Raw genomic sequence first — 12090 nt, 5'->3', positions numbered from 1 at the left:
TTGTTATCCAATTTCATCCAAAATTTGGGTACATCTCCGCGCAAACATACTCTGCGAATCCACTAGATTTCAAAGAAAACAAGAGTACCATAATAATCTTCTCTCAAGATTATGGCATGCAGAAAAAGAAAACTCACTTTTTTTTTTTGCCATCCCGTCCCTCTCTCTCTCTTCCTTCTCTCATAGAATGGAAATAGAAAGGGAGAGCAAGATTATGGCTCAGCAAATGGCAATCATCACCAGTTCTATGAGATCGAGTAATGATTACTACAATTTTTATAAATGGATATAATGCATTGCCGAAGTAAAACAAATAGATATTCTCAAGTAACATCAATGTTCCATCTGTCCTCCATAATAAGCTAATGCATCGCATAACATGCATCAATCACATGTACTCTAAAATAGGCAGTTAATATCAATGTCAAGGACTAATGTCAAGAAACCCTATGCCAACATTTCGGCAAGTGACAAAATCCACATATTAATATGTATACTTGCATAGCCCAAGTTATAATTTTTCTCAAGCATATTGCCGCAAAAGCCATCGAGCTATTGCGTACGAATTGCTCTATATTTGAACTACTATTACAGGCAAAGGCTTAGACTTAATAGTTCATAGCGTTTGAGGACGTTTTATAGGTCTTTAGGATAGCCAAGCCATTGCCGTCATGCTAATAATTGTTTGTATAAAAAAATTGAAATAGGGTTAGACATATTATAGACTTAGTTGTGCATATGGTTCTATACCTTATGAATACTAATGCGTTAAATTGTTATTGATCACCTGAAAAAAAAAAAAGGAAAGCAAAGAAAAGACAACTACTCGGAATTTGGGAATTGCCTGCCTTTTCGAGGAGGTGTAATTATATGTCTCTTGAGCGGGTCATGTGGTAGATTATTTTATAGCAAGTAAAAAACTTCTTCTCAGAGGTTGGGGATGAAATTTCGAGGGAGCCAGAAAAGTCGTTTTTTATCAGCCCGAGACATACTTTTGTCGGCCACGGATAAGCTTGTTTCGCTCTGACAGTCCGAATAACGCGGTGGTACGCGGTCTTGAGTGAGAAAAGTCCACGTGTTCACACGTTTACATGTCTTGGTCCGCCCTTAAGGATCACCATTTGCTAAAGTACTAAAAAAATATTGCGCATCTCTCTCCTCTGATATAAGCATAAACCACCAAGAAGATCAAGTGGTGTACCGGCTACTTGAAAAACTATCAAATCTTAAGGTTATTGTCCTTTTGGATTGTTGAACTCGATCCTCCAATGGCTTCTTCATCAAAATTTTTTTTTTTTTTTTTTTTGGGGGTTTTTTAATATTTTTTTTTTCCTTTTTTTTTAGGCTTTATTCAAAATTAAATAAAAAATTTTTAAAAAAAAAAAAAAAGTGGGGGGGGGGAAATTTTTTTTTTTTTTTTTTAAAATAAAAAAAAATTAATTTTTTTTTTTTTTTTTTTTTTTTTTTTTTTTTTTTTTCTTTGGGGGGGGGGGGAGGGGGGGGCGAAGATTTTGGGGGGGAGGGGGAGAAGGGCCTCCCTTTTTTTCCATTTTTTTTTAAAGTAGACCCAAAAGAAGTGAGAGGGGGAAGAGCGAGTTATGCTAGAGGCCTGGCTAAGCATGAGTCTAAGCATGGGAAAAATTCGAAGGAAATGAAGAGGTGGAAGAAAGCTCTTCTCGACGCCGGTAGCTTGTCCGGGTGGACTTTGAATGATGGGTAAGCAGAAAGGGTTCCATCTTTTTTGTATGAAACTAATGTTTACAAGTATGGATATTGCTTGTAAAAATAATTGAATGAATAAATCATAAAAGTTAGTGATTTAATATAAGAGTTAGTATTTAAGACGTAGTTAAGAAAGACAAACGAAATTTGGCAAAAGATTAGAAAAGTTTATAATTAAGAGAAAAATAAACTTTGCTTAGTAACTCAAATAGGAATTGATAACTCAAAATTGGCTGATAACTTAATTGGAGAAAAGTTGGTAATTTGCTCTAATTAAGGTTGGCAAATTCTGAAATGAGTTAGTAACTTAATTGAGACCTAGTAACCCAATAGAAAAAATTCAGTAAAAACTAAAAGAATAGGTAAACATTGGCAAGTAGCTCAAGCAAGAGTTGGTGAATTCATTCTAATTTATGTCAGTTACTTTATACAAGAATAAATTCGATTATCTTAGGTTATGCAAATCAAATCTGGTAAGTCAGTACAAAATTCGTAATTTTCAAATTATAAAAAAAGTTGGTGAATTCATAAAATCGTTGGTAAGTTACTAAAAGGTTGTATGAAAGGATCTTATCCTTTTTTCACCGGCAGTTATTTAACATTCTTATACTTATTTGAGTTCATGGGCACGAAAAGAAAAAAACGAGACTTAATTTTGGGCATAGGACAATAGAATTCTACCTTTGGCTTTTGCTGAGCCCTGTTTCAATAGAGTAAGGTCTATAGCTCTTTCTTTTGGATCCTTGTTGGCGTCCTCAAAACTGTAATAGAAGTTCTAAACATTTAATCCTTGGGCTATTTGAGGTCTTCACGTTTCATTATGGTCATTTGAGATCTATTGATTTTGGATTCTGGTCAACCGAGTCCTAATCTTGTCACAAGTGGCATTTTGAGTTCGAAAAATCACATGTGTCTATACATAGAATAGACAATTAGCTTTTTCAACAATAGAAACTAGCAATTCATCGGCTGAAAAATTTACAGGCTCATTCGATCAAAATAAAATGTTAAAGCTTGTTTGACAAATTTGTTTGGAAGGAATAAAAAGTTCGCAATGTTTCATACAGGATAATTAGTGTGTGCAGGCCATATAAAGCAATGACATAGTGTCTCGGAAAATTTAATAATTTTGATTCCAAAATCTTAACCACCATTTAAAGAACTAAATGGCACTTTTTGACTAAACTTAGAAATAAATCACATATGATTGTCAAAAAGAAATATAAGTGAATCATCATGAATCACTTAAGTAAATAGGCACATGCTTTGATTGGTGTGGAGCTCTCGGAGTTCAAATTTGACTAGGTGGGAAAACATTTCGTTTTGGCTGTAATTATCTTAAAATGTAAAGCCCTGCCTTATCATTGTTGGCTGGTGATTGCTTATTTAAATTGCTAAATCAATGCTACAACAAAAAAATTTTTTTCTGTTTTTTGTCAGAGATGAGTCAGAGTTTATACAAAATATTGTGGAGAAAATCTCAATTGACCTAGACCGAACACCTTTGCATGTTGCTAAGCATCCGGTTGGGATAGAGTCCCGAATGATTAAGCTGAAATCGCTGTTAAACATGGAGTCCGATGATAAAGTTGTCATGGTGGGATTATGGGGACAAGGAGGCATAGGAAAGACAACTTTAGCAAAAGCCCTTTACAATGCTATGTTTAGACAATTTGAGCATTCATGTTTTTCGGCAAATGTTCGAGAAACTTCAAAAGGCACCAGGGGCTTAGCTACTTTGCAAGAAATATTACTAAATGATATATTATTATCGGCAAAAAGATTGGAAGTGTCCAATGTCGATGGAGGTATTAATCAAATACAACACGGACTTGGTCACAAAAAAGTTCTTGTCATCCTTGATGATGTGAGTGACTTGTGCCAATTACATGCCTTAGTAGGAGAAGGCAACTGGTTTGGTAATGGAAGTAGGATTATAATCACTACAAGAGATAAACAGTTGCTAACTCGGTCAATATCATGTGTATGAAGTTGAAGAACTGGATGACGGTGAAGCTCGTGAGCTGCTTAGTAATCATGCTTTTCTAACACACCAACCATTGGAAATCAAGCCAGGTCTAGTGGATGATGCTCTGAGTCATGCAAAAGGTCTTCCTTTAGCATTTGAGGTGTTGGGTTCCTCATTACGTAATCGAAGAGAACGTGAATGGAGAAGCACACTAAATAAACTTTCTAAGATTCCTAATAAAACCATTATGGATGTGCTCAAAATAAGTTATGATGGACTAGACGAAAATGAGAAAGAGATTTTTCTCCACATTGCCTGCTTCTTTAAAGGGTGGGACAGTGAGTACACTATCAAAGTTCTCGACAGTTGCGATTTTGAGGCAGCAATAGGAGTAGATATTCTCACCGAGAAGTCCTTGATAAGCTTTGAGAAGAATGGATCCCTAAAAATGCATGACTTGATTGAGGCAATGGGTATGGATATTGTGAATCAAGAATGTCGCGGTGATCCCGGAATCACAACAGACTTTGGGTGTATGACGACGTTCTCGATGTTCTATCACGTGACAAGGTAAGACTTGCAAATACAATCAAATTTCTGCTCCTTATCTTTTATTATATTATGCATAACCTAACTCTTGTATATACAGGGAAATTATGCTGTAAAAGCCATAGTGTTGAAGCCTCCTGAGCTGAAAGAGATAGATATCGATCTTAATGCTTTTACAAAAATGAAAAGGTTGAAATTGCTCATCGTGCTCGATGTGCATGATTCTTTCCAAGGTCGCGTATGCCTACCCAATGAGCTAAGATGGTTACATTGGGCTGGACGTGCTCTGTGGATTCCAGAATTCTCCTATGGTTCAAAGAAATTAGTGGGACTTGATATGCGCGATGGCAGTATCCCAGTAGGGCCAAAACAATTTAAGGTGAGCATTTACCTGCATAAACCTTTTTATTATCTGCCTCATTTATCTATGCAGATGCGTTTTATATGTACTAATACACAAAAGGAAGTGGAGTTCCTATGTTTTAGAAACCACATCTCTATTTTATTTCAAAGTAACCTTAACTACTTGCGTTAGAATAAAATTGGCATTAGAAAAATTTAATTGAATTTTTTTTTTATAAAATACACAATAAAAAGAAATTTTATATATACATGTGGGAAGAGAAAGATATTCAAGATTTTAATTTTTTTAAGGCCATTGCATCATAAGAAATTCGAATATTAATAACAAAATATGTGGGAAATAAAATATAATAATCAATTTCACATATTTGTTCATGTGTGTAATATTTGTAAAATAAGTAATTGATGATAAGTAATGGAAGGAATGAAAAAAAAAAAAAAACAAAGATCGAAATCCTCAAAAGTAGAAGATCTTCTTTGCGTAATACAACAGTATAGATGAAGTTCAAATAGATTCTTTACCTAATATCTCTAACTATTGTCTTGGAAATATTTCAAAATCAAATCAAATCTACCCAGTGAAGAAATGAAAAGTGGTATCTGCTAGTGTAAGCTGCCAAATCTAATTGTAACTATGTCAGTTGTTTGCATATTAACTTTTTTATTTCACAAGAAAATTATAATGATTGAATAAAAGTAAAAACACCCAAGTAGTAGTTGGAGTAGTTGGTTAAGTGGGCAAGCATTCCGACCATAAAAAAACAAAAAGTGGGCAAGCATTTGAGTTGAAAGTGGCAAATTGCATATTCTAATCACAGCATCTCTCACTCAAAATAACCTTAAAAATCACGTGATTACCAAGTGAGATGGAGCCTTACTCGATGCACTTAATGTATATGGCTGGATTTATCCCGCTTTAGTAGAATTGGCTCAATCGAAGGTTTGAATGCACCGTTCTGTAAAACAAGGCATTGTTAATTGGTTAAATCAGCTCTTGAGGAGCAGCATTTCTATGTGGACGTTACAAAATATTTATGAGAAAGTCAGAGCCAGATTTTGAACTCAACATATGAAAATTTCATATTCCTTCGAATGTCTTTCAAAGTTGTTTTCAACATTTTGACTTCAAAACAATTTTAAAGTTCATTAACTTTTGGAAAATTTCATTGTGATGGAATTTATCATATAGGACTTTGCTAGCATAACAATATTTGAGTAATCGTGAGAATAACATCATATTGTGAGCTACAAATTTTTGAAAAAATGGACCCTACAATAATTTTTAATTGTTTGTTATCTATATTTTGTGGCTTAGAATATGTTGTCAATGTCACCGTTGACACCAAAATTTTGACTAATCTTTGCATAAAAATTAGAACTAATTTTAGTTCTAAATAAAAATCATCTCACATATTTATTTTTAGCGTACATTGCATTGGCATATAATTGGGCAAGCGGAACACTTAATTTAGCATGCGTCTAGACTAGGCACGGGATGGAAAAATACACCGAGAAGATTTGAAACTTCAGGACTCGTATTGCAAATACTTAAAATTTCAGGGACCGTATTGCAAATACTTGAAACTTCAGGGACCGCATTGCAAATACCAAAAGAAAATGGAGAAGGGAAGATGAAGAAGAGAAGATAATGAAAGGAAGATGGTGAAGAGAAGATAAAGAAGAGAAGATAATGAAAGGAAGATGGTGAAGGGAAGATGAAGAAGAGAAGATGAATATGAAGAAGGGAAGATGAAAATGGAAGGTGAAGAAATGAATATGAAGAAGGGGAGATGAAAATGGAAGGTGAAGAAATGAAGATGAAGAAGAGAAGATGAAAATGGAAGGTGAAGAAATGAAGATGAAGAAGGGAAGATGAAAATGGAAGGTGAAGAAATGAAGATGAAGAATGAAGGGTGGAGAAATTTGGCTATAAAAGAGGGAGAGTTCTTGAGAATTGAGGAGGAGAATTTTGGTGATAGAGAAGGTAGAGAGCTCTTGAGAAGAGTTTTAGAGAGGGAGAGTTCTTGAGAAGAAAGGAGAGAGTGGAAGAGAATTGAGAGAATTTGTGAGAGAAATTCTTTAGAGAGGAAAAAGAGAGTTCTTGAGAAAAATCGGAAGAGAAAATTTGAGAGTGAAGAAAAGAGTTTTAGTCGAGCATCATGTTCGACGAGTCCCGACACGTACTTCGTCTCTCACCATCCAACAACGCCACTGCTTGCCTTTTTCGACGATAGCCACGTTCTTCCAACTCCGAGATCTTGAAGGAAGCCATAACGTGTACGTGAGTAAGATTTTGCGTAATAGAAGGTAACCTTTTCCATCTCGATCTACAAAAATGTAATCGTTTGGTGTGAACATTTGTTTGTTTATTTTAGACATGTCACGTATCCCAAAAATTTAGCATTATTACATGTTAATTTATTTTTGTAAATACCCGTGATTGGCTGCGTTTTCTTTCTTTCTAAATCACCCATGGTGTATATCGTACAAAGTTCAATGTTTTACATTCCCATAAAAAAGAAGAAAAAATCAAAAAAATTGCATCTTTGAATTTCAAGTAAAATCCATCAAAATTGCCAAATCAAATATTTTTCATGAAAATGGTACCGAAAGGGCGTTAGAGTAATCTAGCGTAACCAAATCCCCGAATTCAAAATCTCCGGTTCGCGGAAGTAAGATAGTTTTCTCCCGCTATTTTATTTAGGTTTCTAATCAACCTACCGAAAATGATTAGTGGCGACTCCAAATTCAAAACACATTGCATGTTAATTATTTGAACCTTAAGTTGCGATTTGGTATGGACTTGGGAGAGTCCGAGTTAGGTTAGTTAATTAATTAACCTGATAATCCATTAGCCCGAAAATTAACTTGTTTATTTTTTAGGTCGTGACAGCTTGGCGACTCCACTGAGGATCTAAAGAGGACTTAGGCCATAATAATTTCATGAAAAATAAAATCACTTGATCCGACAATCTTTTTTGAATTTTAATCCTTAGGTGTTAAATGGTTTTGCGGGAAAGGGAGTTATAAGGGGAGGAGTCTGTGGCTAACCTCTGTTTTGCAGGCTTGGTGATGAGAATTTTAATTTTTGAACTATCGGAGAGCCGATTGCTTTTAAAATGTCGTGCATGCCTCTATATAATTGCACTACACCACCTTGACTTGTGACCGAACCCGGGTCACCCGATAGTTTCAGGATGGTATTTATGTGGTTCTTTAACCTTGGCGGTAAGGCTTCGCTAAAGGTTATCCCGCTTGGATCCCGAATTCTTCAAAAAATGGCTCAAGAGTTATTCTCATGCACGTAAGGCTATGATGCATGAGAGTTGCTCTTGTCGACCGAACCAAGCCGAGATGATTGGACCCGACTAGTCGTGACTATGTATGCAAGGCAGCAACTAGTCATGATGAACGTACGCGAGGCTGCGACATGTCGTTCTGTCTTTCATTTCATTTTGCTAAAAGAACTAAAATCTGAATCCACACTTCATGTGCATGTCTTTGTGATTGACATTTTCTTCCTACGAGCGGTAATTTCTTGTCTCTTATGCCTTGTTATCTCATTTTTATTTTGGGCTGGTCCATGGTTTAGGTTGATTTAATTGGCACGTGATCTATATACGAATGGGTCGCAACGATATCCGTTTCGTGCCTACTCCGAAGCTAGAGCTCAAGAAGCTATGGGGTAAGTTGAAGCCGGATGGCCAGCAATACGTGCTCAAGCGTATCGGGTTCATGTTGCCAATTCTTGAGATTGATGTTCAAAGCGGGATCATGCAAGCACTTGCTCATTTTTGGTGCCCCGAGACGACCACGTTTGTGTTCGGAGGTAAGTTTGAGCTCACACCCACTCCGGAAGAATACAGTATTGCCATTGGAAAATCAATTGAGTTGGATGTGATTGAACCACCTATTCGGGTAGATCCGGTGGTAGTGCTTGCTGAATTTTTGGGTTCGACTACAAAAGAAATTGAAAAAGTGCTCAAGGGTAACTGCCGGGCATGCCCATTATCTTTCCTCATTGAATGTTTTGAAAATAACTCCGACCTCATGAGATCTAAGATTTTTATCTTAACCTTTTTCGGACTTATCATTTTTCCATTTCGTCAGAACGTTATAGACCCCGTGATAGCATGGACGGTAAAACAAGTTTGTGGTGGGGTCAATTTTGTAAACACCATCCTTGCTGAAACTTTCATTTCACTAACACGTTTCGCTCATTCCAAAAAAGAAAACAAGAAAGAAAAAGATAAGACTTTTCGAGCCCCAATTGAGCTTTTACAAATCTGGTTTTTCTCACACCTTTCTCAATTCGGGGAAAACATGACTATATTTGAAATGGGTATGACTAACAACCCTATTTTAAGATTTAAACAAATACAGGACCGAACTAAAAACTTGCACTATACGCAGTGGGTCCATTTATTCGAGAATCCAAATCCTAAGATTTTCCTTTGGCAAGCTGTATGGTTCCGAGTGGTAGAAGCTCGATTGTGCCATGGCGACCCGAAACCCGTGCCTTTGATGGGCATTTATGGAGCAACCAGCTATCGGCCTCTTCGGGTTACACGACAATTTCGGGTTCTGCAGGATATCCCGCCTTCACTTGGGCCCAACGAATTCCAAGTTCAATTTGAGAAGGACGAGAACTACGAGAGCGTAACCGAGACGTCATTCCGAGGCTTGGCGGGAGTGTTCTAATCGAAGCTGATTTGGCCCATAGAGGAGCTCACCGGAAAAATGAGGAGTCACTTTGCCACAACTCGGTATATTCAGTTTCATGCCATCCCCGCTGAGATACTCCCGAAGATCCCGATCGTGACAATGCAGCATACCCGTCAAGCTCAACTCAAAGCCATCGAAGAGAAGGCGATGAAGGCCCAAGAAAAGGCAGATGCTTTGGCGAAGGAGAATGCACGATTGCGGCGCGCCTTGAAGGCCCATTCGTCTATAGATCACGTGGTCTCTAAAAAAAGAAAGATCGTTTGATTTCTTGGTTTGCCTAAATTGAGTCATGTATTTACTTTCATAGGTTGATTGTTTAGGAATCTCATTATCTTGTTTCCAATTTCACACTTTGCTTCTGTAGTTTTTACAATTTCATCGGTTGTCCTCAATTCCGATCTGGCTTGTTCCTGTTGTACGATTTTTACTAAATTCTATGATCGAGTTTTGAGTAAGTACCAAACATGAAAGTTGTAGACCTATGTTTCAACTAATATCCTGCAAAATTTCAGAATTAAATTCATAATTTAAGATGGCCTTTCGTTTTTTCAACTACCTGCGGTTATAACAGTTTTCTGAATGCGATTTTTCGGAAAGACACATTAAACTGATTTGATCCGCTCATTTCTAGTCCGATTGGCCAACATGAAAGTTGTTCACCATCTTCTCAACTACAAGCTCGTAAAATTTGGACGAATTTCAGTCAACGTGTGAATTAATACGGATTTTTTCGTAAAAGCTGACAAACTGAAAATTGCATGTTCTATTCCTTTGGTCATAATCACTTTGTTCGTTTGAGTCTAGAGGGATGCCATGGGCCGGCTCGCTATTCTTGCTCCCTGTACTCATTTTGGGTTTGTTACTGTGTACAGGTAATTTATCACGGATCCTCCGCATATTACTCGATTAGTCGCGAGGAAGATGGCCGATATCAACGCCACCGTCGGTGCTGCCCTAGACGAGAAACTTGGCTCCTTGACCGAGCGCTTCGAAGGGATGATGTCCCGAAAGATGGAAGAAATGATGGCTGCCTTCGCCGCCAAACTTCAATCATCCACCCCCAGCCCGCCGCCAACCATTCCCGCTCTAATTCCTCCTATGGACAACTCCGGTAAAGCCCCGGAAACCGCTCGCTATCAGACAATGCCGCTAGAAGATGTGATCTTCACGGGCGTGAGCTCGAGTACGCCGCCCGTAGTCCCAATCCCCCAAACAAGCCCTGTGGCCCCCGGGTTGAATGGTGATACGGCCAAGCGGTTGGCCCAAATGGAACAGAGGATCCGAGAGGTCGAGGGGACTCACAACATACCCTAGATTGACTTGTCTGTCTTTTCAAAGGTCACAGTGCCGGAGAAGTTCAAGATGCCCGACTTCGAGAAGTATGATGGAACTTCCAACCCGGTTCAGCACGTCCGGATGTACCAGGCAAGAATGAATAAGCACGCGACCAACGGCCCCCTAATGGTCCGGACTTTCCAGGCTAGTTTAAAAGAAGCTGCCATGAGGTGGTATACGGACTACGAGATCTATCGGATGGATGATTGGGAGAAGGCAGCTAATGCTTTCATCAAACATTTTAGCTTTAACTTGGACGTGCTCACCACCGGAGAAGATCTTGAACAGCTTGAGATGAAGAAAGGAGAAACAATCAAGCGGTATGCCACCAGGTGGAGGAATGTGGCATCTCAACTGAAACCAGTCCCTCCGGAAAGGGAGCTTATGAAGTTGTTTGTTTCCACTCTGCCGCGAATTATGAAAACCCGAATTCTGGGATTCGTCGCTACGTCATTCAGCCATCTCATCGCAATGGCTGAAGAAATCGAGAACGGTATGAAGAAAGGTTGGTACGATGATGTCACCACAACGACTAAGAGGTTTGCGGTAAGGAAAGACAAGGAGCCGGTCCCACAGGTTAACATGACCTACGGCCAAAAACCCACGGCCCGGACGCCAGCCGTACGAATTCCAAATCAGCAAGAGGCCAATTTCGGCGTGCAATGACAAAGAGGGAATCAACGGCCCCCTCGGCGGTTCACCCCTCTACCAGGAACCCCGTCGCAAGTACTCGCGGTTCTACGTAAGAGAGGTTTACCGACTTCCGAGCCTCTACGACTCGGTAACACGAGCTCGCCAAGATATGATTCATCAAAGAAATGTGATTACCACTGCGGGGAGCTTGGACATGACACCGACAAATGTTTCGTGTTAAAGCATCGGATCCAAGATCTTCTTGATTCTAAGGCATTCTCGTTCCAAGGCAACAAACCGCAGAATGTCCAGAATAATCCTTTGCTAGATCATTCAAGCAAAGTTAATGCTGTATTCGGGCCGGGAATTAGACAGGTTGGTGCTGTTAAGGTTGAAGTAGCTGATGTTCTCAATGCTCTGATCGGGCGAGGATATTATGAGGTCGGTGAACCGATATCACTCGATCGATTGAAGGAAAAGGTCTCCACTCTCATGAAGAACGGATTCATAGTCCGGGCAAGTCAAACCGGGACAAGGGCCACTATATCCCGGATTGTCATTGATCGGGATCGGGAGCTTGCAGCTTTGACCAAACCCGGGACTTTTCAAGAGTCTCGGGTGGAAGATGCTAATGTGACTAACTTGATCAAGAATGACCCAGAGTTAGCAGACATGCCCGCCTTGGAAGATGTAGTGGATGATGAACTTGGAATAGTCATTGCCTCACCTCAGCCTTTTCCCTACGCTAATGACAAGGCGGTTCCTTGGTCCTACGATCTTGCCCCGATAACAAG

At 38.8% G+C, this 12090-nt stretch overlaps 3 protein-coding genes across 4 annotated transcripts in view; all 3 read left to right on the top strand.

Annotated features, from left to right (window-relative positions):
- LOC125314483 (tRNA-specific adenosine deaminase TAD2-like) overlaps window positions 1–12090 on the top strand; it is a 636221-nt gene that overhangs the window by 443697 nt on the left and 180434 nt on the right. The gene's annotated exons all lie outside the window — the stretch shown is intronic.
- LOC115729247 (disease resistance protein RUN1-like) overlaps window positions 1–12090 on the top strand; it is a 1053956-nt gene that overhangs the window by 973589 nt on the left and 68277 nt on the right. The window lies entirely within an intron of this gene.
- Window positions 1584–3727, top strand: LOC125314482 (disease resistance protein RUN1-like). 2 transcript variants are annotated; one of them, XM_048276858.1, is made up of 3 exons: window positions 1589–1716; window positions 2113–2117; window positions 3165–3727. In XM_048276858.1, the coding sequence occupies exons 1-3, from the start codon at window positions 1652–1654 to the stop codon at window positions 3710–3712; spliced, it is 618 nt and encodes a 205-aa protein (XP_048132815.1). In that variant the 5' UTR covers window positions 1589–1651; the 3' UTR covers window positions 3713–3727. The 2 variants fall into 2 exon arrangements, with proteins under 2 accessions (XP_048132816.1, XP_048132815.1); XM_048276859.1 differs by lacking the exon at window positions 2113–2117 and having other exon boundaries at window positions 1584–1716; window positions 3163–3727.

Source organism: Rhodamnia argentea, chromosome 3, assembly GCF_020921035.1.
Source record: "Rhodamnia argentea isolate NSW1041297 chromosome 3, ASM2092103v1, whole genome shotgun sequence".
Classification (NCBI taxonomy): Eukaryota; Viridiplantae; Streptophyta; class Magnoliopsida; order Myrtales; family Myrtaceae; genus Rhodamnia; species Rhodamnia argentea.
This window is presented reverse-complemented; position numbering and strand designations above follow the sequence as displayed.